Source organism: Rhamphochromis longiceps, linkage group LG22 (assembly GCF_057381845.1).
Source record: "Rhamphochromis longiceps isolate RC_006_pf linkage group LG22, R_longiceps_female_GT1.1, whole genome shotgun sequence".
NCBI lineage: Eukaryota > Metazoa > Chordata > Actinopteri > Cichliformes > Cichlidae > Rhamphochromis > Rhamphochromis longiceps.
The window spans coordinates 30,030,872-30,057,545 of record NC_140577.1 but is presented as its reverse complement, the minus strand read 5'-3'; the positions used below and the strand labels follow the sequence as shown (position 1 = coordinate 30,057,545).

The following is a 26,674-nucleotide window of genomic DNA, read 5'->3' as shown; positions in this document are numbered from 1 at the left end:
ATAGGATCGTACACTTTTGGCCACATTTTAAATATACAGTAACGCTAAAGTCAGGAGAAGACAGGTTGGTGTGTATAAAAACTTTCCTCAGAAGTGAATACTCATCTGTCTCTTTCTAAGAAACTTCCTGATAGGCAGACTTTTTGTATCTTTTGACACAACCTGGCTCGTTGTATCACATACCTTTCCTTATTTATTCTAAGTCAGGCTAACTGGCTTTCTTTGAATGTAAGACTTGTAGCGTCCAGGATGGTGCAGAGCCTGTGTGAACTACTGAACTAGTCAAGGTGTGTGTGTGTTTTATCACCAGTTACAGAAGTGACTCTAGCTGAAGAATGGGTCTATGTTTGCTTTGTTCTGTGTACCTCCCTCCCTTTCTGACTGTGCCAAGAAGGCACAGGCAGGTATTAAGAAACATATTAAAGCACCTTCGTGCTTGACATGCCCAGTTCAGAGTGCGTCCAAGCGAGCGATACCTCAGCAGTGGGTCCCACATCTTGGGATTTTCTTTTTTAGTGCTCTGTTTCTACAATTGGGTTCAACTGACATCTGAAACAACACCATGAACTGGATCTTCTTGGAGGGTCTCCTCAGTGGGACTAACAAGTACGCCACAAGGTTTGGTCGAATCTGGCTTGCCATTGTCTTCATCTTCAGGCTCTTGGTCTTCTTGGTGGCTTGTGAAAAGGTCTGGGGCGACGAACAAAAGGACTTTGATTGCAACACCCGCCAGCCTGGTTGTCAAAATGTCTGCTATGACCACTACTTCCCCATCTCTTACACCCGACTCTGGGCTCTCCAGCTGATCTTTGTGACTTGTCCATCCCTTCTCGTGACTCTCCACGTTTCCTACAGAAAAGACCGGGAGCGTAAGCACCGGCTAAAGTACGGAGAAGACTGCACACCTCTGTATGATAACACAGGAAAGAAACGAGGGGGTCTCTGGTGGACCTACTTTTTCAGCCTGCTGTTCAAGATAACTGTGGATGGCGTGTTTGTCTTCCTGCTGTTTTACCTCTACGAAGCTGCCTTCTTTCCTCCACTGGTGAAATGCAGAGAAGAGCCATGTCCCAATGTGGTGGACTGCTACATTGCGAGGTAAGGGATACCTTTAAGGTTCTAAATGGCCAAAAATTTCAAACGCTTAATCCTACATTATGTTTTATCTCTTACACTCTGTTTTCCAGGCCAACGGAAAAGAAGATATTTACTGTCTTTATGGTGGTGACCAGCTTTGTGTGCATTTTCCTCACTCTTTGTGAGGTGTTATATCTGTGTGGGAAGAGGTTCCGGGAATGCTGCAAAAAAGGACCTCGCTCCATGAGAGACAACTCCTTCATGATGACCAGAGTTCCTCTGAGTGGTAATGAAAACTCAGCCTACAAAGAACCGGTTCTGGAGAAGAGTGTGACCAATGGAGAACCGGGCCAGAAGGGTTCAGCCCCGCCCTACACCATAGCCTGAGCTCATTATGTCCTGAGAGACATAATGAATTTTTAAATATCAGAATCAGAATCATCAGCAAATGCTTACAAATAGATGATGTTGGTTATTTTGAAACCAATTTTACATTTTAACTATTTTATGTTTTTGTTCCCCAACATTGATGTGTTGAGCATGTATGTACTGCTATTTCAATAAACGTTTAATCTGATACTATCAAAATGATTTTTTTTTTGGATGTATATGACCATATGTCAAGACTATCTCTCCACTCTACATATTCCACATGTTCAGCAATGTACACTGAGCAAAAATATAAACGCAGCACTTTTGTTTTTGCTCCCATTTTTCATGAGCTGAACTCAAAGATCTGAAACATTTTCTACATACACAAAGGACCCATTACTATCAAATGTTGTTCACAAATCTGTCTAAATCTGTGTTAGTGAGCACGTCTCCTTTGCCAAGATTATCCATCCCACCTTGCAGGTGTGACATGTCAAGGTGCCGATTAGACAGCATGAATATTGCACAGGTGTGCCTTAGCCTGCCCACAATAGAAGGGCACTCTGAAATATGCAATTGATCACACAGCACAATGCCACAGATGTCGCAACTTTTGAGGGAGCGTGCAATTAGCATGCTGACTGCAGGACGTCTACCAGAGCTGTTGCCCGTGAAATGAATGTTCATTTCTCTGCCATAAGCCTTCTTCAAAGGTGTTTCAGAGAATTTGGCTGTACATCCAACCGGCCTCACAATCGCAGACCACGTGTAACCATTCCAGCCCAGGACCTCCACATTGAGCATGTTCAGCTCCAGGATCGTCTGAGACCAGCCACCCAGACAGCTGCAGCAAAAATCGGTTTGCATAACCAAAGAATTTCTGCACAAACTGTCAGAAACCGTCTCAGGATCAAATGACCAATGGTGGGTGGGGTTGTGGTATGGGAAAGCGTATGTTATGGAAAACGAACACAAGTGTATTTTATTGCTGGCATTTTGAATGCACAGAGATACCGTGTTGAGATCCTGAGGCCCATTGTTGTGCCATTCATCCATGACCATCACCTCATGTTAAAGCATGATAATGCACGGCCCCATATTGCAAGGATCTGTACACAATTCGTGGAAGCTGAAAACATCCCAGTTCTTGCATGGCCAGCATACTCGCCCTACATGTCACCCATTGAGCATGTTTGGGATGCTCTGGATCGACGGATATGACAGCGTGTTCCAATTCCAGCCAATATTCAGCAACTTTGCTATTGAAGAGGAATAGACCAACCTTCCACAGCCCACAATCAACAACCTGATCAACTCTATGCGATGGAGATGTGTTGCACTGCATGAGGCAAATGGTGGCCACACCAGATACAGACTGGTTTTGCCACATCTGTGGCCTCGTGCTGTGTGATCAATTGCATATTTCAGAGTGGCCTTTTTAATGTGGGCAGGCTAAGGCACACCTGTGCAATATTCATGCTGTCTAATCGGCACCTTGACATACCACACCGGCGAGGTGGGATGGATAATCTCGGCAAAGGAGACGTGCTCACTAACACAGATTTAGACAGATTTGTGAACAATATTTGATAGTAATGGGTCCTTTGTGTATGTAGAAAATGTTTCAGATCTTTGAGTTCAGCTCATGAAAAATGGGAGCAAAAACAAAAGTGTGCGTTTAAATTTTTGTTCAGTGTAGATCTAGTCTTTCCCCTCAGAGAACCTGGGTTACAATGTAACCAACCGTTATGATTCTCCAATCTACATAACACAAAATTTCTGAACCTGTGCTGAATGAATTAAAGTAAACTGATTTTTTCTTTAACTACACTCAGAAAGAATTAGGCTGGACATTATAACTTCTCAACAATTTATCATTTTTTAGTTATCCACCATGGTTAGACTTTCATTTAAATTCCATCACTTTCTACAGAATGTTTTACCTGTTTGGAACATTCAACAGAAAAATCGTCACGCCAAAATATATAAAAGTTTATTTGAAATGCTGTTCTAGTTTCTGTAAACTTAGCAAGTGGCTAAACCCAACCCAAAGCTGAGACAGATCACTGGTGTTCTGGTTAAGTGCTTGAGACAAATTGCAATGCTGTAAAATGAACTAATAGAGCCAGACTGCTACTACCATTCCATAAGATCTTTTAAAGTAGTCAGCAAAACCACAATGTGATGTATCCACATGACAACTTCATGTGGTAAGTGAAGGGAGTAGCATTAAAAACAAACACTACTCCTACACTAGTTTCGCACCACCTCAGTAAAAACTACATTTGGCATTCCTTCTACGAGCGTCATATCAAAGAACAGATTTGTACTGAGTGTACTTATAACGTGGTGACTGCTGCACTTCCTAACCTTAGAAAATCAACAAACAAATGCATATACTGTTTAGCGATATCAACTCTCCATATCTCAGGTGCATTTTAGAGTTGTTGCTCAAACAAATGTTAGGTGGTAGCCTGGTTGACTAAGCACCTACCCAAGGACATATCTTCACATCTCAACTGCCTCATGAGACTGATAAGAAACATAAGAAACTCAAATCACAGTGGACAAATACAATTTAAAATGTGCCTTAGTAAGGCTAAATGATAGCGTATCACTACGTATGTGTATTTTGTAATTTTTTTGCTGCATTCATAACTTTAAGGTAGTATATTGTCCAGCACTCCGATTAGCTGGGTAGATGCCAGAAGTGGACACACCTCTAGATTATGACCAATCCGTCCAGAGGTTGAACCAATGCTACCTGTTTAACTTATTTTTTTAGGAAGTTTATTTCCCAGACTGGACGCATGAAAGACTGCGTGCAAGAACAGAAGTCATAAGGTAAGTTTCTTTTAGATACAGTCTCACATAAGTTATTTTTCATTTTAAAACTTTATTTAGAAAAAGAAATCCTTAAGTTTAATGGAAGAACTAAACGTGGAACACAGTTGAGGCAAGCTTCAGCTTAAACTCTTCTAAAGGTAGCCGAGGTAGAGAATCAAGTATCTTTTGTGCTGTCGAGGGATTTTATGTTATAAACCAGTGAGCATTTCATTAATTATTAATGGCATATTTCTTTAAAAGTGTCAAATTTTGAACATAAGTGAAAACATGCTGTGAGAAGTGGGAGAGCTTTAGGTTTCAGAGCTTCCGAGCAAAAGTTTGATCAGAAATGGGAACACCTATTTGAAAGACCCACTGTTGGGAACAGATATTCTCTGGATGATTGCATAACTTTGCCTTTATGTTTTCTTTTTTTTCCTGCCTCCCCAAATATTCACAGCTTAAAAGAAACGTATTGAAGCCTGAACTCATGGATTGGAAAGTTCTTCAGGGTTTTCTCAGCGGAGTCAACAAGTACTCCACTGCCTTCGGAAGGATCTGGTTATCAGTGGTCTTTGTTTTCCGGGTGCTGATCTTCGTGGTGGCTGCTGAGCGAGTCTGGAGCGACGAGCAGGGGCACTTCGACTGCAACACCCGTCAGCCTGGTTGCACCAACATCTGTTATAATCACTTCTTCCCCATCTCCCACATTCGCCTTTGGGCCCTCCAACTTGTTTTCATCACTTGCCCTTCATTCATGGTGGTGCTCCACGTGGCTTACCGGGAAGAACGGGAACGCAAGTACCGAGCCAAGCACGGCGAGAACACTCGGCTCTACGACAACCCGGGACAAAAGCATGGCGGCCTGTGGTGGACGTACCTGATGAGCCTCTTCATCAAAACTGGTTTCGAGATCACTTTTCTCTACTTGCTCCACTACATCTACGATAGCTTTAAGCTGCCCAGGAAGGTTCAATGCGATGTCAGCCCCTGTCCAAATCTGGTCGACTGCTACGTGTCTCGACCCACTGAGAAAACCGTTTTTTCCTACTTCATGGTGGGGGCATCCGTCCTGTGTGTGGTGCTCAACATTTGTGAGATATTCTACATGATTGCGACCAGAGTGGTGAATCGAAAACAACACGGCAGCATCAGAATTGCATCGAGAAAGGTCCGCCCTGAAGTGGACTGCGACGCCTGCAAGTCCTCTCACGCTGAATAGCTGAAGACCCTTTTGGGGAACTAAAAATCAAGAAATCTTCTCATGCCCCTTATTAATCACCTATTTTTATGCATTAAATGTTAAGTAGTTTCACCTTTGGCTTTCAAATCTTTGATATGGTGTTCTGCACATTTGAAGATCCCTTCCTAATATCATTCAAATGTAAGATTATCCACTTGACATCTGACACCTCATATCAGCTTCAACTGAACTTAAGTGTGTGTGTGTTTTGTTAACCTTCAGAAGGGATCTCTCCACGGCCCTAATGGACACGATGATAATTTAGGCCTCTGCGTGTTGTTGAAAAGCACCCATGAAAAAAGGTGAACGCATTCAGGTTTATTGTATTTACATTTATAAAGTTTCCAAAATGTAATTTAATGTAAATGTTTTAATTCCCTGTTGTGATCTTACAAATAAATGTTTGATGAAATATCAAGAACTGATTTTCACATTATGGGCTGAACATTCACAGATTTGTGACTACAGACAGTACAACACTGAGCAAAAGTGACTATTAATTTGTTTGACTTAGTCGCTCAAAGTGACAAAAATAAACATTACAACTTGTATATATTTGTAAAAATCTGTAAAATGGTCATTCAGCTTCATATTTCTTCAATAGCGTCACTGATCCACTTGGTGGCAGTCAAGCCTTATTGGCATATGAAGGGACAGAACCCATCAGTGATATCCCCAGAGTTCCGTTGTTTTGTGACTGTTTACCAGAGGTGTGGACTCGAGTCACATGACTTGGACTCGAGTCAGACTCGAGTCATTAATTTTATGACTTTAGACTTGACTTGAAAAAATGTTCTAAGACTTGTGACTTGACTTGGACTTTTACACCAATGACTTGGGACTTGAATTGGACTTGAACCGGTTTACTTGAAAAGACTTGATATTTTACCCCAAATATAAAATTTAACATGCATATTATATAGAGATTGAAAATGTGACGTCATTCACGGGTAGAACCGCAAAGGATTCTGGGAACTCGTGGCAAGCGGTACTAGCGCACGCAGGCTTTCAATTAAAATCAGTTATACAGTGATAAAAAGAAACACAAAAATGTCAAGAAGCTGTTGTATTATTAACTGCAATAGCCGGTCGCATGACAGCCACGGGAAGCCGACGGGTAAAGAGATCGGTTGTTATCGGATTACGTCGTTGAAGAGAAATTGTTCAAGCCATGTTTCCGAAGTAACAAAGATGCGACGGATGGCCTGGATTGCAGCCATTCAAAGATCAAATATAACGTCCCAGAACACTCCAGCTCACAGGTTAGTCTGCTCCAAGCATTTACACGAAGGTCAGTGTTTTTTAGTAGTTAATACGTCATTTCCATAACATAATTGGTGATATAGGTTACAAGCAAGTCTGGCGCTGAACAGAAATTGTCGCGCTATGCTCCTTTATTTATTGTGCATGAATAGTGAATTGTCCTGACACAATATTGCGTTTCGCTTCTGTTATTATGGTACATTGACAAAAACATATGCTTTTATTCACAGGATAAAACAGGTTTTTTGTATCACTAATTGCCCAGTACGATTACAGCATACAATATTGTTGTCACTGCTACATTTCTGTGATGCTACCAGAAATTATTTCCACTACTAATTAATTACCGTTGAGCTCAAAGGTCCTATTAATAAACGGTTAAGGAATGTATATTTATGACGACGATTTGTGAGACTGGTAAACTTATGATACGTACGATGGTCTTTCGTTCTACACGGTGCATTTCAAGGTCCTGCACCCATCTGTCGGTAAACTGTACCTGGGCTTGTTGCAGTGACCGGAAGTTACTAAACTTCATGAGTGTGTGCACTCACTCCAAGAACCGTATGATTATAAATATGCATATAAATATGCTACGATGAGATAGCTGACTTCATCTAACTAGCAAATGTTGTCCAGGCTATGTTGGTGATACAGGTTTTTTTTAATGTGTATGATATTTTTGTCATGCGATTTTAAAGCCGGTCCTACAACCGCATCCAAGAATAACATGCAGCGTATCTCAGAACTGTCGGTGAAAATTATTCTTGGAGCTAGGTTTAATTGAGCTGCATTTTAAAGAGGTGCAATTTCACAATTTGTGTATATTTTCTAAGTTCACTATTTTGTCATGTGTTGAGAAAAACACAGATTTTAAAATTACATGGTCTAATATTTACATTTAGCATAACTGCAACATTATTTTTTCGTTTTTTGTTTTTTTTTAAAGACTCGAAAGGACTTGAAATTCAAAGTTTCAGACTTGTGACTTGACTCGGACTTTTACACCAGTGACTTGAGACTCGACTCTGACTTGCCTGACATTACTTGAGACTTGACTTGAGACTTGAGGATAAAGACTTGAGACTTACTTGAGACTTGCAAAACAATGACTTGGTCCCACCTCTGCTGTTTACTATTTGGGCTTCTTTAAAAGATTATTTTGCTGTAGTTGCTACACATTCTTTTACTCTTGTGCAGCTTACTTATTTATTCAAACCAGCCACATATATTGAAGTTTGGACTTTTTTTTTTAATGGCAACTGTCAAACTGTCAAAAGTTACATCACAATCATTCAAATATTTTTACATTTAAAAAGAAATCTATAGGCAGTGCCCTGTCTGCATCAAGGTTAGAGAATATTATATATATATAATTATTGAATTTACTTTCGAAATAAAAGCATGTATTTAAAACAATTTATTCAGGGGAGAAAATTTTTAATCCCAATTTATTTTTCCACACAAGAAAGAATCAGTTTAAAGTACTAAATTCATCGTGTCTTTTCATAATAACAAAAAAGCTTATCGACAGTTTTGAAAACTCATCAAGTATGCTCCACTTTCAGGGATCATTGTTTTATTTTGAAAAGCGTCGTGCAGGAGTGTCAGAGACTGTGACTTTCTGTCCGACGGGATTGTGGAGATCACTTTGAAGAAGAAGCGAGAGCACGCTGACACCGTCCCACCCCAGGACAGCCTGTCTTTTGAATTAAAATAATTTAAAACAGACAAACAAAAAAACCTACCGAATGGTGACCTGACAGAGATGGGCGACACAGGTAACAAACAGGAGTGTGGGGGTTTGGGGATTTAATCGCCTGTAAAGTGCTGTCAGTGTTCCAGACTTCAGTGTTTGTTTGGGTGTGGTGGTGGTGGCGTGGAACTAGTTTATCAGGTCACTTTTAATACCGCAATAACAGAGTGACTGCTTACTTTGGGCATTTTCTCTAAACGTTATCACCCTTTACTGGCAGATTCAAACAAACCCAGCACCGTGTTACATTGTCACAACTGTCATGCCTGTGCGTATGGGGCGCCGTTTGTAAAGTGAAACATGCTGAAATTAACGGCAACATTTTTCCACATTTAGCTCAAAACAAGTCATTTTTTACAACATTTAGTAAAATATTTGTAACTTTTCATATTTAAAACAGAATTTTAAATGTTAAATCAAAATGTTAAATATTCAATCTAAATGTTAAATCTAAATATTATATTTAAATCTAAATGTTAAATGTTAAATCTAAATATTATATTTAAATCTAAATGTTAAATCTAAATATTATATTTAAATCTAAATCTAAATGTTAAATCTAAATGCTAAATGTTAAATCTAAATGTTTAGGCTAACATGCAAATTTATTGCACGGATCAGCGGAAATACCAAAATAAAAGCTTTCCGAAAACCTCCGGTGCAAAAGTGTGCCGGTAGTGGTCAGACACGTTCGTTCTCACTCCCAAAGTGTAATAATTTTCGCTAGGTGACAAATTGTCAACATTTCATGCTTTCGGGTACCCAACACGTTCCTAAATTACGGCATCGGAAAAAGGAGAGCACATGAGAACCGTTTGGACTCAATCTACACATGTTCGTTCATTTTCTAAAAATCATTTGGAAAACACTATTTTACGTCATTTAACTGCTAGTAAAGGTTAGGAATAAGGTTATAGTTAGGGATAAGGTTAGGTTTAGGGCTGGAACACATGGCTGAAACGTCTATTATGGCGGGACCGTCATTCCACTGGAATTCAGCCATAACCCGACCATGAGAAAGCACGTCCGGCGATTTAGCTGAAAACATCGGAAGATCCGTTTTGTCGGCCATCCAAAGGTTCAGCAGTAGTGCACTCTTAGTAGCTGCAGTCTTCACTTCACAATCGCTGCAGCACATGTCCAGCAAAATCGCTGGACATGCTCGTAGGCAAGAAGTGAAGCAGCACATGGCGGGGAGAAGTGAGGAGGAGAACAGACACAATTTTGCACCGGAGGTTTTCGGGAAGCTTTTATTTTGGTATTTCCGTTGATCCGTACAATAAATTTGCATATTAGCCTAAATATTTAGGTTTAACATTTAGCATTTAGATTTAACATTTAGATTTAGATTTAACATTTAGATTTAACATTTAACATTTAGATTTAACATTTAACATTTAGATTTAACATTTAACATTTAGATTTAATATTTAACATTTGATGAAAAGTTACAAATATTTTACTAAATGTTGTAAAACATTACTCGAAAAAATATGTTTTTGTAAGGTTTTGAGCTAAATGTGGAAAAATGTTGCCGTTAATTTCAGCATGTTTCACTTTACAAACGGCGCCCCATATGTGCGTGGATGTTTCACGTGGCAAGAGGCGAGTAAACATTGACCAGATATTTAGTTGTGAAACTGTTGTGGCTGGAATAAAGGAATAAATATGGATCTCACTTGGATGGATCGCCGTACGAAATGTATGCGAGGACCGGTGTCACGTGACTACACAAACCCCATCAATATTTATTATATAAATTGAGATGTGATCCAGATTTCATAAGAAAGGGAGCCTTGTTCATGCAAATTTTCTACTTCATAATTTTACTTTCTACTTGAGCAGCTTTGGCAGTTCATAATAATCCTTCTTTCTATTAAACTGGGCCTTGGAGCATCCCTTGATTTTATCCAGCGTCTGTGTTAGCGCCTTTCCCCTTCCCTTAAAGCTTGCTTTCTTCTGATTGGCTGTTTCTAGTAAACAGAAGGTTTCAACAACAGGCTTTTCACAAGATGAGATTAAAGTTGATGTGCAAGCCTAAAAGTGACACAAACAGGGCGTGTGTCTTAGATGATGACATTGATGACATCACACAGAGCCAAGAGTAGATAAGCTTGTCAGGAACTGTATCTGTAGTTTCCGCTTTTGGATAAGAGGGATTATTGTGCATTACATGAAGCTAATGTGGGTTTATTGTGAGCATTGACTGGTTGAAAAGATGGGGGGGAGCATAACAGGCCAAGTGTAGATTTTTTTGTCTTGGAAATCTTTGGTCACCTCTTACACACTTGTTTGGGACAGCCTGCGCTCAGCAGCTAATTATTAACACGGCTGACATCTCCGCCGTGGTTTTGACCTGGCCCCTGTGTTTCTGATCAATACGGCGTGGATGACGTAAAGTCACCTCTCTCTGCTCTGCTGCTGTGGATCGACCTGCTTCTTTTCTCCCTCTCCCATCAGGACTGTGCGACAGCCTGCAGGATCCCAAGGCCCTGATGAAGATGGGTCTGAGCGTGATTCTAGTCGGTCACGTGAACTTTCTGTTGGGAGCTCTGGTGCATGGCGTGGTGCTCAGGTACATCAGCATCAAAAACCAGGACCGTACCATGCAGTACGCCATCGCCAACGTGGTGGCCATCACATCTGGCATGCTGGTGAGCATTTTGGCACTAACAAGGATAGAGCTAGAGGACATCTCTGTGGAGGGAATTTTAGGAAATCTAATCTTTATTAATAACTGTATAAATCCCACTGTGGCTAATTTAGCTCGGAGAAGCTTGTTGTGCATAAAACACAGTAACATCCAAACAAACACGTGAGCTAAAGCATCAAAAACCTTTACTAGCAGGTAAGGTATAACGATGCCCTGAAGGTAACAAAGAGAACTGACCTGCAAGACCACATTCAAAAAGAGCCAAAACACCCCCAATCCTCCTCTCTGGAGGATTGGTTAAAAAAATGTCATCTTTGCTTCACTCCTGTGATTTTAGAACAGGTTTTAACTATTTAAAAATAAATCTTTGGCATGAATACTACTTCTACTATTATCACTAACAATAACGACAACAATAATAATAATAATGATAAAATATTGCCTTTTCGTTATTATTTATAGTTAGGGTTTTCCAAAATACCATATGCTACAACATGCAATATACAAACATAAACATATTCTAGTTTTTCATGCTTTCTGTTAGCTTAGTGATGCTAAAGCTTGAAAATGTGCAACAGACTGGAAAGAAGTTTGCCCTCAGACTAAAAGTTCACTCTCAGTGCTGCAGCCAGTGTAAACTTTTCAGCTGCCACTCCCATTCAGTCGGGGAATAGTCATTTGTGACTAAAGCTTTATTTGCTTGATCATACTCTGTCACCCTGAGTGTCACACATCCAAAACAGTGTGGACGAGTTAAGGTCACGTGGAGCAGTGTGCAGATAAAGATGGTGGTGAGACGCGACAGGCCGGTGCGCGGGTTTTGTAAAGCCGATGGTGATTTTGTGTGTGTGTGCGTGCTTGTTTGTTTTCTTTGTGCAGGGTAAGAATTCTTTTACGTGCGTACGTTTTATTAAAGTATTACCAATGTTGCCTTCCCTCGTGGTGATGACAGCACAAAAAACAATAGAATTAACTGTTTTTCAGGATTCATAAGTTATAAATCTGTAGACAAATTCACAGCTGTGAAGTAAAAATATACTTTACTGTACTTAAGAAGATTTTTCAGATGTCTTTACTTTACCTTTTCAGCTTTTTACTTGTACTCCCTACATTTTAACCAAGATATCTGCACTTTCTACTCATTACATTTTCCAAACAAGTTCTTTACTCCAGGTTTAACGCTTTTGAGGGGGCTATTATTTCCTGACATTGCTAATGTTCAAACATTAAAGTGATTGGAGGCTAAATGGGGAGAACAAGAAAAAGGACAATCAGTCCTGCTGGTGTCTCCATCACTGGTGCTTATTACAAAGAAATCTAAGAGGCAAAAAAACCCAAATATATAATCTATACACATTATATCATTTGTTGTACTATACTCAGGGGTTAAGTGGGCCGGAACAATCTGGGATGGCTTTTTTGGTGCAGATCGTCCAAAAGTTGTGGTTGAAGTACTTAAACATCTAGCTAGCGCTACAGAAGAGGCGCTAGCGTAAATTAAGTAACTTTTTGTTTGTTCAGGGGTTTGTTTTGGTAGCAGGTAATTTCAAATAAGTTTCTAAAAGCTCAAGAGATATCAACAAATACACTATCTATTTGTATGCAGTTGGTCACGCGTTACGTCTGTTGGCTAAAGATCCAGCTGCTGTATTTCCCAGGAAAAGAAGAGTGCTCGATAAGTTCACTCAGAGCTACCATCTGATAATCCCGTTGATCCTGCATCGTCATCGGTCCAGGATCAAGATTCCAGCTGACCAATGATGTTGTCTGAGGAGTCAGTTAGCATTAGCCAGGAAGTTAGCTAATGCTTTTAAAAACTATTGCTAGATAACCAGCATGAGTAGCGTAAATTTGGAGTAACAGCAAAGCTGATAATATTGATAATATACACATTATATAATATAACTTAATAAAGGAAACACTTGACATGCTTACATTTTTTCCAGACGAGAGTTTCTTATAAACAAAGGCTTTTTTCTTTTTCTTTTTCTCCGAATTCCAAAGTTATGACACAACGTGATCAATCAATTGCAATGTCGATCCTGGAACAACATTATTATCATAATGCATGATTAACATCAACACAGGGATATGGCCAGATACGCTCAATCAGAGATGGAGAAAGATGTAAGACAGATAAGACGGGCTTTTACGCTGCCCTCACATGCTGAATGTCACTTTGCTTCCAAATAACAGATGGTTATCGGAATTCAAATTTTAAAATGATAAGGTTTGTATTCATGTTTGTGGGAGGTTCAAAAAGCTGGTAGAAATATCCAAAGAGTTACTTTTTACTTTCTGCCTTTTCTCTCTTACTTGAGTTAATAAATTGAATCAGTACATTAACATTTACCAAAGTACTTGTTATCACAAGCATCTGTATGTCTGCTTTAGTGATGAATGTGCTCACTTTTGCCATCTCTGGACAAATATCACAGGCTTAAGTTGACTTTTCGTTTCTAATCTGCAGCTCCGGCCTTTGGTTAATTGGACTACCCCAACTCTAGTTAAAAGTTGCTGATGTCGTTCATAGGGGATTGATGTGATGTGCTCGTTACATATGAGAATGAAACAAAGTCACAATGACTCTGCTGTAAGATGTGACCACATTTTAAGACAGGGTTCACTTCTGGCCGTTCTTTGGGTTTGTGCCATAAATGATTCTCCTTGCTGCTATGAGGAAGCAATTCTGAGAATGACATGCAGCACATTTGTTTGTATGTGAAAATAGGTCAGTGTTAAAGTTCATTAAAACCATTTTTAATGTATAAAGAACTCTAGAATAATGTTTAATCTCTCTCTGAAAAATGTGGCTTGTGTAGGAATCTGAGTGGTTTTCACTTAGTTTGAGCCACTCTGTGAAAATGCTGCTCCTCAGGTCTCCTAAAAATATCTTTCAAAAATACAGAGGCACTTAAAGATGTGTTTGAATTGCTTGCAGTGCGTTCCCTGTTTTGTTTTTGGGTTTGTTTGTTTTTTGTTTTTTTTTAATGTCATCTGTGTTCTTTCCGCAGGGAGTTGTTGCTGGTATTCTGGCTATCGTCCTCTCTAAAAACAAGAGTAAATCCCTGGTTAGTATCTCTGCAGTATGCTTTTTAATCTCAATATCTGGAGAGTAGGTTCCTTTCTCCTTGTGTTATCCACCTTTTCTCCTTTGCTTTTCTTATTGATCTAACATTACTGTGCCAGAGCGGTACCTTCACAGCGCTCCAGCACTCTGCTCGCCTGCTTCTGCTTTGATATTTTACAGCTTCCTCACCTTTTTCTCTCTGTCGTGACTTAAAAAAAAGCCTGCACATTGCCTCAGGTGTCTGAATTCAGCCCTGCAGAGCTGGATTTGTGTGTGTGTTTCTGTTTTTTTCCCCCCCTCTCACTCCCTGCATCTCCTCTATGTTTATTCAGTTAGCTGTCGGGCTGCTCAGACGGGACTGACGAGGCAGCTTGCTCATGAGTGAGCTGTAGCTTGATAAACCACTCCGGTTTCCTTTGTTAGCGAGTGCCTCTGTGAAGCAGGCTGTGAGGCGGCAGTTTGAGTCCATTACATCTTGTTATGTAACTCAGTCATCCACTTCAAGTGATGAGTGAACACTGGCCTTTCTTACATGTGGCTGCTGTAGGTGTTTTTTTTTTTTTTTTAATTTCTTTTTACTGGCCTTATTGGGTTTTGATTTAACAGCTCAGTCATCTTCGCAAATTGACTTTAAATATCTGGGCACGCTGATTAGCTGCATCTCACCTTCTGTAAATTCGGGATAGGTTTCTCCACCCAGCGTATCATTCATTATCGTGCATCATTCATTTGTAATACAAGTATGGCTAAGGCTTGCATAATCAGTCTATTTTCTTATCTTCTTATCATGCATGGAGGCTGGAGCTTATTCCTGTTGCATTGTCCAAGAGGCGTGCTACATCCTGAATGGATTACTATTATTTTTTCTTTTTTAAAACAAATCATAAGTAGTTCCTTAGAACAGGCGATGACTGTACTTAGGAAACACCATTTGTAAAACATCAGGAAATAAACTGCAATGTTTGTGTTCATGGTTAAATTGGACTTTAGTTCCCATTTAAAATTGTTTTTAACCCAAGCTTTTTATTGTGATCAAATCAAAATTTTCATTTCAAATCTATAACCCACAGTCTACTTGTGTTTTGTGGACTTGGAGAAGGCATTCAGCCGCATCCCTCCGAGTGTCCTGTTGGGGGTGCTACAGGCTATGGGGTGTTTGCTGTAGATCTACAGCAGGAGCTTGATCGAAACTACTGACAATAACCCAGACTCGTTCCCAGTGGGTGTCGGACTTTGCTACGCCTGCCCTTTGTCACAGATTCTTTTCATTCTTTTCAGATATTATGGACATAGGTTTTAGGTGTAGCCAGGTGGCAGTAGGCTTTCACTTTAGTGGCCTCAGAATCTCATCTCTGCTTTTTGTAGATGATGTGATTCTGTTGGCATCCAGCTGTCCTCGCCAACCGGCCCTGAACAATTGGTAGAAAATGGATGGATTGCTAAGCCCCTAATCACACAGGCCTATCTTAATTGCCGACTGGTTGGTGAGTGGTTGTTGGAGGTTGTTTGTTGTGATGGGTCACAGAAGGAGTGCTGCAGCAACCCCCAACCTCTGAAACCAACACTTGGCAAAAGGAGCAACATACAAACAGGCAACCACAGCAATGTTTTTAGCAACAAAAGCAATTGCAAGGAGGTTGTCAGCACAGCTGTATAAGTTCTTACAACTAGTTTCACCTAGCAGCAGCTAACAACCTCCAGCAACCACTTGCAAACAATTTAGGGAATATAAATTTTTCCCTAGCAACTAGGGGCTAGCAGAAGGCATTGCAGGTTTTTAAGCCTGTATGATTGGGGCTTTAGCAGTCGATTTCACAGCAACTGCCAGCAGCCTCTAGCAAGTACTTGCAACAGATTGGGTAACATTTTTTTTTAATAACAACCAATGGTTGCCAGGCAGTCTTTTAACGCTCTCTAATCCTGTGTGAGCCTAAGGCTGCTATCTGTAGCTTTTACTGTGCAGCCATCAACATTCAAATCATAATGTGTTTTGAGAGCCTATTATGTTATGCTACGCTACGCTATGCGACGCTATGCTAGGTTATGGCAGTGCAGTCAGGACAAGCAAGGCGAGAGAACATGTCCAAGCAGAGAAAAACCGATTTCTTTTGGGGTTTTGGTTTAGTTTTTTTTTTTTTTTGTAATTTAGGGTTGTTGTTTTTTTGTGTGTTGAGGGAGCTCAACTCTTTGAAGACAGAAACACAATATTCAGACACAGGAGTTCTTTTGACAAGAACACTTATCTTGGTATATGAAATCTGATAGGCTGCATAATGACAAATTGCGATAAATGGAGGGACACAACAATTTAAAGTCTACTTAATCAAAAGCATGGTTAAAGTCCAGCCATCCATCCATTTTCCTCTGCTTATCCAATTAAGGGTCACGGAGGCAGCTGGATCATATCATAGAGGCAGAGGACGCCAGTCCACCACAGAGCTAACAAAGAGAGACAGACAACCATTCATACTCACATTCATACCTATGGTCAATTTACCTAACCCCATTTGTGTGTTTGGACTGTGGGAGGAAGCCAGTATAACTGGAGAGCCCACAGACACAGGGAGAACATGCAAACTCCACACTGCACCCCCTTGTTGAAGTGAGGTCGTTAAATATCAAACTGTTTTGTTTTTTTTTGTCGAGTTAGTCTTGCTGTTCTTTGCATATTTCCTTATGAGCATCAGTCAAAATCCTGCTCCTGCTTTTGCTTGCTTTACTATCCTAACTAACCCTGTTTGTATTGCAAACTTCTTGTTGTGGGTGGGGAGGATGAGGAGTCTATGGCAGTGAATCAGCACGCACAGTAGCAGGAGTGGAACCAGAATCATTAATACACCTGTGCTTTTGTTGCTCTGACATGTCAGAGCGGCTGCTGTGAATAATCTCAGCTCTACTAATGTTTGTTTCTCTTTTGCTGTCTTTTTCTTTTCTTTTTTTTTAAAGTCTATTTCCAGCCGGAGATGCCCCAGTTTCCCAGCTGGGAGAATTTTTCTTTCCTGATCATCTAAGTTGTGCTTCTCTCTTCCTTTCCCCTAGACGTGGTCTCTCTTCACAGTGAGTCTGGTTGCGTCTTTCACGGCAGCGGCTTCAGCCATTGGCCTTTTTGTATCCGTGGTGAGGGCCATTGTTCACGGTGGGCGGAGCTTCATGACTTTCTGCCGCTTCCCTGACGCCACCGGCTACTCCAGCGTCACCAACGAGTGTCCCTTTGACCCCACACGCATCTACGTGAGTGCATTAGTGTGCGCGCCACAGATGCTGAGATCAAGGCGTGACCTGTGACCTTTTCTGCAGCAGATGGCTCTTTGAACAGCTGACTGTTGTGACATAATCACAACAGAGGCTGTGCATCATGGTGGCAGCATTCCCTTTTGTACTGTGTGTGTGTGTGTGTGTGTGTGTGTGTGTGTGTGTGTGTGTGTGTGTGTGTGTACATAAGGGTGTGGGAGAAGGAGTGGGAGGCTGGGTGTCTGTCTTCTCTGTCACTCAGGCTGTCGCGCTTGTGCGGCTGACGGACTGGTGGCACAAACGCTGACCTGACCCCGTCAGCTAGCTCCGGGCTGCGTCCAGACACCGTTACGCTGTCAGACGCACTAAGCCTCACGGAAACATCCACACATCAGCAACACTTTGGCGTTTTAACACCCAATGTAGTTGACAATTTGTTGCATCAGTCACCTTCATCTTAGAGTGGATTTATTCTTGGCACGGGGGGTTAATGGCACAGCTGCTGCACGCGGTGTAGGTTATCATTTGTAAGTAGCACAGACACGGCCCTGGGCAGACAGTCCCCACCGCCACCGTGTTTGTATTCTTTCAGTCAATTGTGTGGCTCAGTGAGTGGGAGGGCTTCACTTGTCTAAATATTGAAAAGGAGACTGCCATCGTGCAGTCGTGTCTGCAGTGCAGATCGTCACTCATCATGATAGAGAGCGGTAATCACAGGGTAGCATGTTATGCCTCGTTTCTACATTGTTTCTCTGGGTGAACAGATATGTTTCCGTTTGAATCAATACATCTGTGTAAGTCATTTAACCATGATTGTAACCGCCTGTGGATCGTGCTTTTATTTACTTTATTTAGTGCCCTACACCGGATGATTGGGATGAGAACAGGGCAAATCATCCTGAAGATCACAAAAGACAGTTAAAGCAACGACTACCTCAGACGTACTACCTTAAAACCCTGACATTCAAGCTGCTTTAAATAACACAGGTGTTTTCACATTATAGTATAGCTGAAGAAGCCAAAAATGCACTAGTGCTGCTTGTTATTCCATTACAGTGGTCCCTCGCTATAACGGTTCACTTTTCATTCAGCTTGTCAACTTTACATAAATCTTCCATCGCTAGCAGCGTGAGTCTGAAGTGCTGTACAGTATGTAAGTTTTCTCCCCGACAAACACAACAATGTCGATGAAATGTTTTGCACCGTCAAAGGAAACCATGGGTGCCTTTGGTTTCATTCTATAATACTGAACTTATTTTTCTACAAAGGTTTGAACTTTGAGAGAAAAGTGTGAAAATGTTCATGCCTGTCTGAGAAAAGTGTATAAAGTGTGCAGTGAGGGATTTTACAGCCTTAAAACATCTATAATAAATGTAAAAAATAATATAAGGTTGGCTACTTTGCCGATTTCACCTATCACCGGTTATTTTTAGAAAGTAACTCCTGCGATAAACGAGGGACCACTGTATATACAGAATTATTTTGTTCAATATTGAGATTACAATTGCTCATAGACCTAAAAATAATTAATAACAAGTACATTTATTAGAATTTAAGCAAAGAGAAGAAACTTGTCTTGTTAATTATGTGGATTTCTTCGTGTTTTATTTAGAATTCCTCTGAATAAATAAATCAGTGTGAACCTGCCACAGTCTGACAGGACGTGAACGGGAGTGGTAGAAGGAAATGAAGCTAAAAGGAAAAGTGGGGGAATTATTGCAAACCTGAGTACATAATGTAAAGCGTAATAATAGGATTCCTATTGAAGCTCCTGGCACACAGTTTTTGTGCTGATGTTAATGCCAGAGGAAGATTGTGGTTACGGAGTCTGTATTTAGTATTTAGCGACCCTCGCTCTCCATCTTTGTCTGCTGACACTTTGCGGCTGCGTTGCTGTGCAATCAAGTTCTTCTGCTTTCTTTCTGGAATGAGGGTTGGATTATCATCTTTGGTGTGTTTCTTCCTCATTTTACAGCCACATAAAGTTTGTGATGGACCAAATTTAAGCTGGACCCCAGAGCATCAAGTTTTGTCTTAGTCTATTGAGACTGCAGACCATGCTGTTCACTCAGTGCTGTGTATTAGCTAGCGGCCTCCAATATGGCTGCCGGAGGGTACATTACATCACCTGAGAGTGTATTTTGGACTTTTCTGGCACACATGCATGCTTAGAAGCAGTAATGATGGTTATGCAAGCCTTATGTTCTGTGCTTCCTGCATATTTCATCATGATTTACAAAGAGAGCTCCAAATTTCGAGCGGTGCACTTTTTTTATTCTCTTTGTAGTCTGCGAGTCAGTGTGCCCAACAACAAAAGGCATCTCTATTTCTTTGAATTCCCTCTGTAGCATTTCATGCTGATACTCTGCTCTGCATATTTTATCCAGCCTCTCCTGTACAAACTGAAATTCCCACAGCAGGGCTGCAAACCAGAAGTTTTTTGGTTTGCAGCCCTGCTGTGCAATCTGAGAACACGTTCACTTCTGTATCACATTATTATCTATACAGTTTCCCCATTTTATGTGAGACTGCAGAGCACCTTTACAGATATTGTTCTCTGAATGGTCCAGCTGGTGTTTCCCCCCAGCTCATCTTCACCTTCTCCCTCCCCAGAGTACGACTCTGATCCTTTGGGTGCCTTTAATCGTGACTTGTCTCATCCAGCTGGTGTTTTGTGCCCGCTGCCTTGCTGTCTGCATTTCCTTTCTGGGTCTGCCTTGCTGTCCTACCAGGAAGAGACCCAGAGGCAGATCGGTGAGATTTTGACTCGGGCATCTATTGAACTCTACTGGCAGTCTGTGCACTATAACTAAAGCCATTTTTTGGTGTCTCTGTAGATTAACGCTGTGGTGCCAATCGAGAAAGGTGCTTCTCCTCACTATTCTAGACCTCCAAGTAGCTACAATGAACCTGCCCCTGGGCATACAGAGCCTCCAAGAACCTACAGCCAACCACCAAGAAGGAGCACAGCAACTCCACAACGCCAGCACCGAACTCCCACCCCTCCACAGGACCACAGTCTTCCTCCCTCGGAGAGGCAACCTCTTCGCCAGCCACACAGAGTGAGATCAGACAGAGAAAGGCAAGTAACAAGAGCTGGAAGCCAGCAAATGGCGACGGAGCAACACCGGCTCTTGCAAAGGGGTGCGCTGGAAAGGTCCAGCTTCTGGATATAGCGTTATTTAACGCAGCAGATCTACTCGAAGAGCCAGAAAAAGTCTTATGAGGTTCCAGCTACAGTACTTGGAGTCAAACTTCATGCTCATAACCTGTCAGTACTTTAAAGCTCTGGCCTCAGATGAAGATGTTTCTTTAAGAGGAAGTGATCTATGAATATTCTGAGGCCCAGATTATTTCCCAGTTATGGGAATTTGTCAGTTCTCATTCTTGTCATCGTGTTGAACAAAATATGCACATCAGGAGGAGAGATGCTGCAAAGAGAGGACACAGTGCCGGGTCTGAATGGGATTATGAGAAATAGCTGGTCAGTTTGTTGTCAAGGGTTGGATGAATGATCCGATGTCACTGTGATGTCAGCTGTTCGGACCTGTTTAAAACTCGATTCACACTTTCCCATTATAAAGCCATGAGGCAGGGCTAATCTGGAAGTTAGCGCTCTCCAACACTGAAATCTCTACCACAATTCAAAGCTCAGTATTTCACACACGCCAAAATGTGACCACAAAATGTTTTCATTGTGGGGTTTTTTGGTGGGTTCTTTTGCACAATGCCAACAGAATTGGAAGAACAAGATGAAAATATTCTTTATTCTGACTTTGTTGGGATGTAAATGAGCTGCTCTCCTGGTGTTACAATGCTTTTCCTCTTTTTTGTTGAGGATAGAGTCTCAGGTTTGCCTAACAGGGTATGAGATGCATTTTGTTTTCTTCTTTTAGCTCAAGTCAAATTAGCACTGCACATGTTGTTTTTTTTATTTCTTAAGTAAATAAAGTTTTTATTCAAGAAACCACACCATTGTTATGTGTTTTGTTTCTGAACTTTGGCACCAAAACATTTTTAGCACATGGTAACCCCAGCAGCTCGTGAGTGACCTGACAGGTAGGACTGGTTATGCATGACTTTTAGCCAGGTTGGTACAAACCATCTGCAGGTGCACGTGAAGAAGTGCCTGGAATATATATGTCATGTTTTAATTATATTACAGTTCAGCTGTCAGATCAGACATGATCTGCTCAAACATAAGGCTTGGGGACCAGAATTGGGCCACCACAGACTCCCAATTCGGTCGACTGGGCTGCTTAGAAAAAAAGGAGAGAGGAATAAATGTTGGATTTTCTTTCTTTTTTTTTGTACAATGGGTCTGCAAAAAAAGGCTATTTTATGTGAATTAACAAAAATCTTTCTGCTCCATAATTAGAGGACCGTCTGGGCAATGACCTACTTTTTTCTGCTGATTTTTTTCCCCTTGTAATTTAAGCCCAAAGATTAATGCTAGCAGATGTTTTTCTTTAAAACTGCATTCTACATTTCTATATCATGTAGACAAAATGAGACAATGTTAAAATTGAGCGTCTTATTCCTATATTAAGATAATTAAATGTTTTAATATGATAACAATGTCAGTGGTTTACAACTCTAAGCAGTTTCACAGAGTTTCATTGGTTTGATCCAGTTAAGACAAAAGCAGACTGTATGTCGACCCCTGTTTTAACGTTTTCCACACGTATCCAAAATGACCACAAATGAGGACGCAGTGCACACGTGCAGCTTAGAAACACATATATTTCGATTTCAGGTTCAACAGAATAAACATGACATCCTCAGATGAGGTTTTCATGCAACAGAAAAGTAGGAAGGAAGAAAGGAGGTTCGTATTTATCCAACACAAAGTACCAGTTTATCAGAGGCAGTGAGAATAGAAAAGGATTACACTGTAATAGATCAGAGAGTAGCAACTGTTGTTCTTTATCCTACCAGCAGAAGGCAGTGATACTAAAGGATCCCCAAAGCAGAGGTGCGGCTGGTTAGGAAGCTCCTGTGCGAGTGTTTGGTACTAGTTAAATGTCACATAGATGCAGCAGCACCAGGACGACTCTCAGCCCCCACTGCTACAGTAGTATTCAGTAAGTTAGCTAAATTCTGGCTAATGATGTCAAGATAAAATTGAAAGGAGACAACAACGTGTTGGCGTTCTGTCTGCAGAACACACCATTGAAACTAATATTACAGGCCAGAGGTGCCATGCTAACTTTGAATTAACAATAATCCTGATATTTAAAAATAAAATATCAATGTTGTTTGAGTATTTATGAATTCATGACTACATTCCTACCTCCTCCCTGCTGTGTTCATTAAAGAAGACAAAAAATTTGACCGAGAGCATTATTTTCTATAACTATTGAAATACCGTCAACGTGATTTTGTGTTTTGCTCATCACGACACCCATGATGACAAAATCCATCATGACAAACTGATATCCTTGAGTCCAACTTCCTTATGCGCCATATCCACACATTTTCTGTTAGCTTTGTCCCATTGCTTCAATTTGAGTGTGTGTGTTTTACCTTGAAAACACAAGAGGGCAATAGTGATCTGACTATCGGGGCATTTAAGGCGTGATAAAGGAGAATGGTGCTGGCCGTGCTGCAACCAGTGACTATGTTTATTTCAGGTTCAGGTCTTCTTCACAACTGCATCTGGTCTTTTTAAAACCTCAACAACGCACAATACTTATTTGTCACTGATACAGGAGACAAGTTTATAATTTTAAATTTTTTAAAATATATTCAACATTCTTTCTGCTCTATAAATAAGATCAAACAGATCCAAATTAGAACACATTTCCGGACTCGCTGCAATCTTGTGAAAGACGTCCCTTCATCTAACTGCTCTGCAAGCAGACTAATCCAGGAGGTTAAAAAATAATAATAATAAAAAAATCATTAAGCTAGAGAGTGATGAACAAGCCCTTAGTGAGTTCTCGGTCTGTCAGAGGAAAAGAGAGCGCGGGGGTAGGAGGCCCGTGCTGTCCCAGAGCAAGACAAATATCGAATCATTTCTGCCTGGGGTCCATGCTGAGGAGGCTGAAGAGCTACAAAAAGTTACCGCTGTGCGTAAACTGTGTCTGTGGATTCTGTCGTCGCCGGGTTCGAAGGATCATGCAGTAGTATAGCGAACGGTTACAGCTATCTTAAGTTTACTGCTCATCGTTAAAGAACTTTAAAATACTTACAAATTAAGAAACAACACAACAAGATAATACTGTAAAAGTTAGCCTCAAGCATACAGTGTGTGTGTCCACATGCACGCACACGCATTCAGACCCAAATGCACAGCCATACTTTATATAAACAAATGGCGGCTCGACTGATATGTGCTACTGGTGTCATTGATCAAATGCAACAAATGGGATCCCGTTATTTTACAGGAATTCCTCCGCTCGAGTCCACAAAGAGGTCAATCTTGACTAGTTTTGTCTCTCTCTCTCTCTCTCCGTCACTGTAAACTGGAATTTGATCATCTCGATATTATCAAAGTAAAAGCGCAATAATGAGAATAAAAACTGAATAAATAAACCATGAAGGAGGAAAACAGTATGTACAAAAGGAAAATAAAAAGCATTTTAAATTAAAAAAAAAATAAAATAAAAGAAATCTGATGTACAAGCCCCGCCCCCATCCCACCCCCTTAAACTGCCCATTCAGATGGACCACCAGGAAGCTACGCTACATAATACTGCCTTTCAATGGCAAAGAGTGTGCGCCCCTATATGAAGACAGATGCACTTTATCTTATGATATACAGGCGTACAGTATATACATGATGTACATCTACATGTGCATATGTGTAGGAGTAGGAACTGATTCCTCTCCCTGCGGAAAAAAGAAAAAAACAAACAAACATCCACACGCCGTCACAAGCTCCTTGGAAATCCAACGCTCCAGAGAGAGAGAGACAGATATTATGGAACATTAGCAGGCGTCTCTGTCAGTCATACCTAGTCCCTTCATTCTCCCAAACATAAACGTAAAATGACAGTGACGACTTTCCTTATCCTCCTCTATCATCCTTGCACACAGTAACAACAACAACAGAAAGATATCAGAGACGAGAACCATCATGCATTGATTTGATTGACTGTTTCAATAGAGCAACAGAGCAAAGTTGTGGATAAAAAAAAAGAAGGTTGCAGTAGGGGCAGTTTTAGAACTGGGAGGCCGAGCTGGGGTCACACTGGAGTAGCCTAACGATGGAGGGGTCACTTTTGGCACCTTTGATAAACTCCTCCAGGGATAGCTTGCCTGCAGGAGAGACAGGGAGAGAAGAAGAACAAAAACAAAAGAAATGCTGTTATTAATTTGTGGAGATATTTTGAAGATGAATGTGTGTAATATGCAGAGATGGGCAGTAATGCGTTACTTGTAACACGTTACTGTAATCCAATTACTTTTTTCAAGTAACGAGTAAAGTAAGGGATTACTATTGCAAAAACGGTAATTAGATTACCTTTACTTTCCCGTAGGAACGCTGCGTTACTAAAACCGTGGTTTTTTTGCGAGAATGTCTCATGACAGTGACGTAAGCAAGTGCGACGTTCGTGACAACAGCTGTGTGCAGATCAACAATGGATCATATATCGAGTGCGGGAGAGAGTATGAGCGTGCAGCTTTTTAAGCGTGGAAGTACTGACCTTACTTTGAGTTTGATTCCATAAAAAGTGACAAAAATATTAGAATCCGTTGTGCGTGGGAAGAAAACTTCTTTTTACAGCGAAAAAAAACCCCTAAACCTCCAAGCAAGCACCGAGTGCGCTACGACGTAATGGGAAATTCGCAGAGAAACTCGTGGATTCTTCCACTGACCGCTGCGGCACACCTGCACCAGGGTAAACCTCCGCCTACCCTACTCCTGCTTTACAGGTGAAAATAGAGCAACAGGACCGCTAGTCTTTGACTTTATTTATTTCCTGCTGTGTTTTACTTGCATCTATTTGAAAGACTGAGTGTAAACACAAAAAAATATTTTATTTTATGTGCTGGAATGTGCAGAAAATAGGTTTAAATATTAAACAAATTTCTTCCAGTCAGAGAATGTTGCATATAATTTAATATTTGCTTGATGCATAAAGTTAAAAGATTAAAACTGATAAAACAAGTTTTAAAAAGAGACTTTTCCATTTGATTACATTTTGTATGATGGATTATGTAGAAAAAGTAGAATTGGGCTGAAAGATCTATTGCTTTATCACCTATTCAGGTTGTAAATCGTGTTTTTAAAAAGTAACTAAGTAACTAAGTAATTAATTACTTTTGAAAATAAGTAATCAGTAAAGTAACGGGATTACTTTTTTGGGGAAGTAATCAGTAATTAGTAACTGATTACTTTTTTCAAGTAACTTGACCAACACTGGTAATATGCTGAAAAAGAGTGAGCAAGGGAAGTATGATTAAGAAGTATCAGCTTCTGTACCTACACTGTTACTATAACTAATGTTCTGATAAAGAGGTGTGTCAGCCTCAACAAAGTCATGTCCACAAATATTTGCTTGTTCTACACAATACTACAGCTGGTGACTAGTTGATAGTGCACATTCCAAACTAACCTACTAATGTATTCAACGCCCTCCTCAAATATACAAGTGGGAAAAATGGTATTTCCGTGTGAAATGGCCAACTTTACAGAATTAAAATGTATGTTTACAGAATATACAGTGTGTGTGTTTGGGCTGTTTAAAATGCACCTTTTGAAGCATTTTATTGGATTATCAGACTACAATTAGCCAATGTGTCTGCACATTGTATCCTTACAGTTTATCAGTGCTACTTGTTAGTGTCACTACCCGATCCGTACCTGAAACCTGATCGGTACCACGCATGCGCAAATCTTACGTCACTTCCTCTCTTTGCCAAGATTGCAACAGTTAATGTATTTGAGTGACACGGTTAGCGCCCAGTTAGCTCATAGCATTTCTCAACAGCTCTGCCTCCTTTTCGACTGCCCGGGACATTTAAACAATGGATAATTCGTATACAAAACAAATTAATGCTTTTCTCCTCAACAGAGATCGTCCCACAATTGAACAACAGCGCCGTAAAGTATGAAGAATGGCGCCTAATTACAGACCTAATAATACTGACTTAGTAATATGTCACGTGAAGATTCATCAGTCAGATTAAGTGTTTAATGACAATTGACAGTGATAGCTGACATCATCATTACTA

The 26,674-nt window shown here is 40.6% G+C and overlaps 4 protein-coding genes and 1 pseudogene across 8 annotated transcripts in view; 3 read left to right on the top strand and 2 right to left on the bottom strand.

The window, feature by feature from the left end:
- Positions 1-562: 562 nt before the first annotated feature.
- On the top strand, positions 563-1,464 carry LOC146644297 (gap junction beta-4 protein-like). Its single transcript, XM_085395671.1, has 2 exons — positions 563-1,098; positions 1,188-1,464. The coding sequence occupies exons 1-2, from the start codon at positions 563-565 to the stop codon at positions 1,462-1,464; spliced, it is 813 nt and encodes a 270-aa protein (XP_085251797.1).
- A 387-nt stretch (positions 1,465-1,851) lies between these two features.
- LOC146644296 (uncharacterized) lies at positions 1,852-2,839 on the bottom strand (annotated as a pseudogene).
- Positions 2,840-4,765: 1,926 nt separating this feature from the next.
- On the top strand, positions 4,766-5,497 carry LOC146644295 (gap junction beta-3 protein-like). Its single transcript, XM_085395561.1, has one exon. The coding sequence runs from the start codon at positions 4,766-4,768 to the stop codon at positions 5,495-5,497; it is 732 nt and encodes a 243-aa protein (XP_085251687.1).
- Positions 5,498-8,413: 2,916 nt separating this feature from the next.
- Positions 8,414-21,473, top strand: LOC146644294 (transmembrane protein 54-like). 2 transcript variants are annotated; one of them, XM_085396211.1, is made up of 6 exons: positions 8,415-8,562; positions 10,998-11,191; positions 14,205-14,261; positions 17,300-17,491; positions 20,105-20,245; positions 20,329-21,470. In XM_085396211.1, exons 1-6 carry the CDS (start codon positions 8,550-8,552, stop codon positions 20,665-20,667), a joined length of 936 nt encoding a protein of 311 aa, XP_085252337.1. In that variant the 5' UTR covers positions 8,415-8,549; the 3' UTR covers positions 20,668-21,470. The 2 variants fall into 2 exon arrangements, with proteins under 2 accessions (XP_085252338.1, XP_085252337.1); XM_085396212.1 differs by lacking the exon at positions 20,105-20,245 and having other exon boundaries at positions 8,414-8,562; positions 20,329-21,473.
- A 2,450-nt stretch (positions 21,474-23,923) lies between these two features.
- Positions 23,924-26,674, bottom strand: part of LOC146644293 (hippocalcin-like protein 1) — a 51,727-nt gene continuing 48,976 nt past the window's right edge. For all 4 annotated transcript variants that reach the window (XM_085395936.1, XM_085395935.1, XM_085395938.1 and 1 more), the window contains exon 5: positions 23,924-24,754. In XM_085395936.1, coding sequence (XP_085252062.1) covers positions 24,657-24,754 — 98 coding nt within the window. In that variant the 3' untranslated portion in view covers positions 23,924-24,656. The remainder of the gene's footprint in view (positions 24,755-26,674) is intronic.

Coding starts and splice junctions, on each gene's coding strand:
- LOC146644297 (XM_085395671.1), top strand. CDS start 563: ATGAACTGGATCTTCTTGGAGGGTCTCCTCAGTGGGACTAACAAGTAC. Junction 1,099..1,187: donor GTGGACTGCTACATTGCGAG/GTAAGGGATACC, acceptor TCTGTTTTCCAG/GCCAACGGAAAAGAAGATAT.
- LOC146644295 (XM_085395561.1), top strand. CDS start 4,766: ATGGATTGGAAAGTTCTTCAGGGTTTTCTCAGCGGAGTCAACAAGTAC.
- LOC146644294 (XM_085396211.1), top strand. Junction 17,492..20,104: donor TTGACCCCACACGCATCTAC/GTGAGTGCATTA, acceptor CTCCCTCCCCAG/AGTACGACTCTGATCCTTTG. Junction 20,246..20,328: donor AGAGACCCAGAGGCAGATCG/GTGAGATTTTGA, acceptor GTGTCTCTGTAG/ATTAACGCTGTGGTGCCAAT.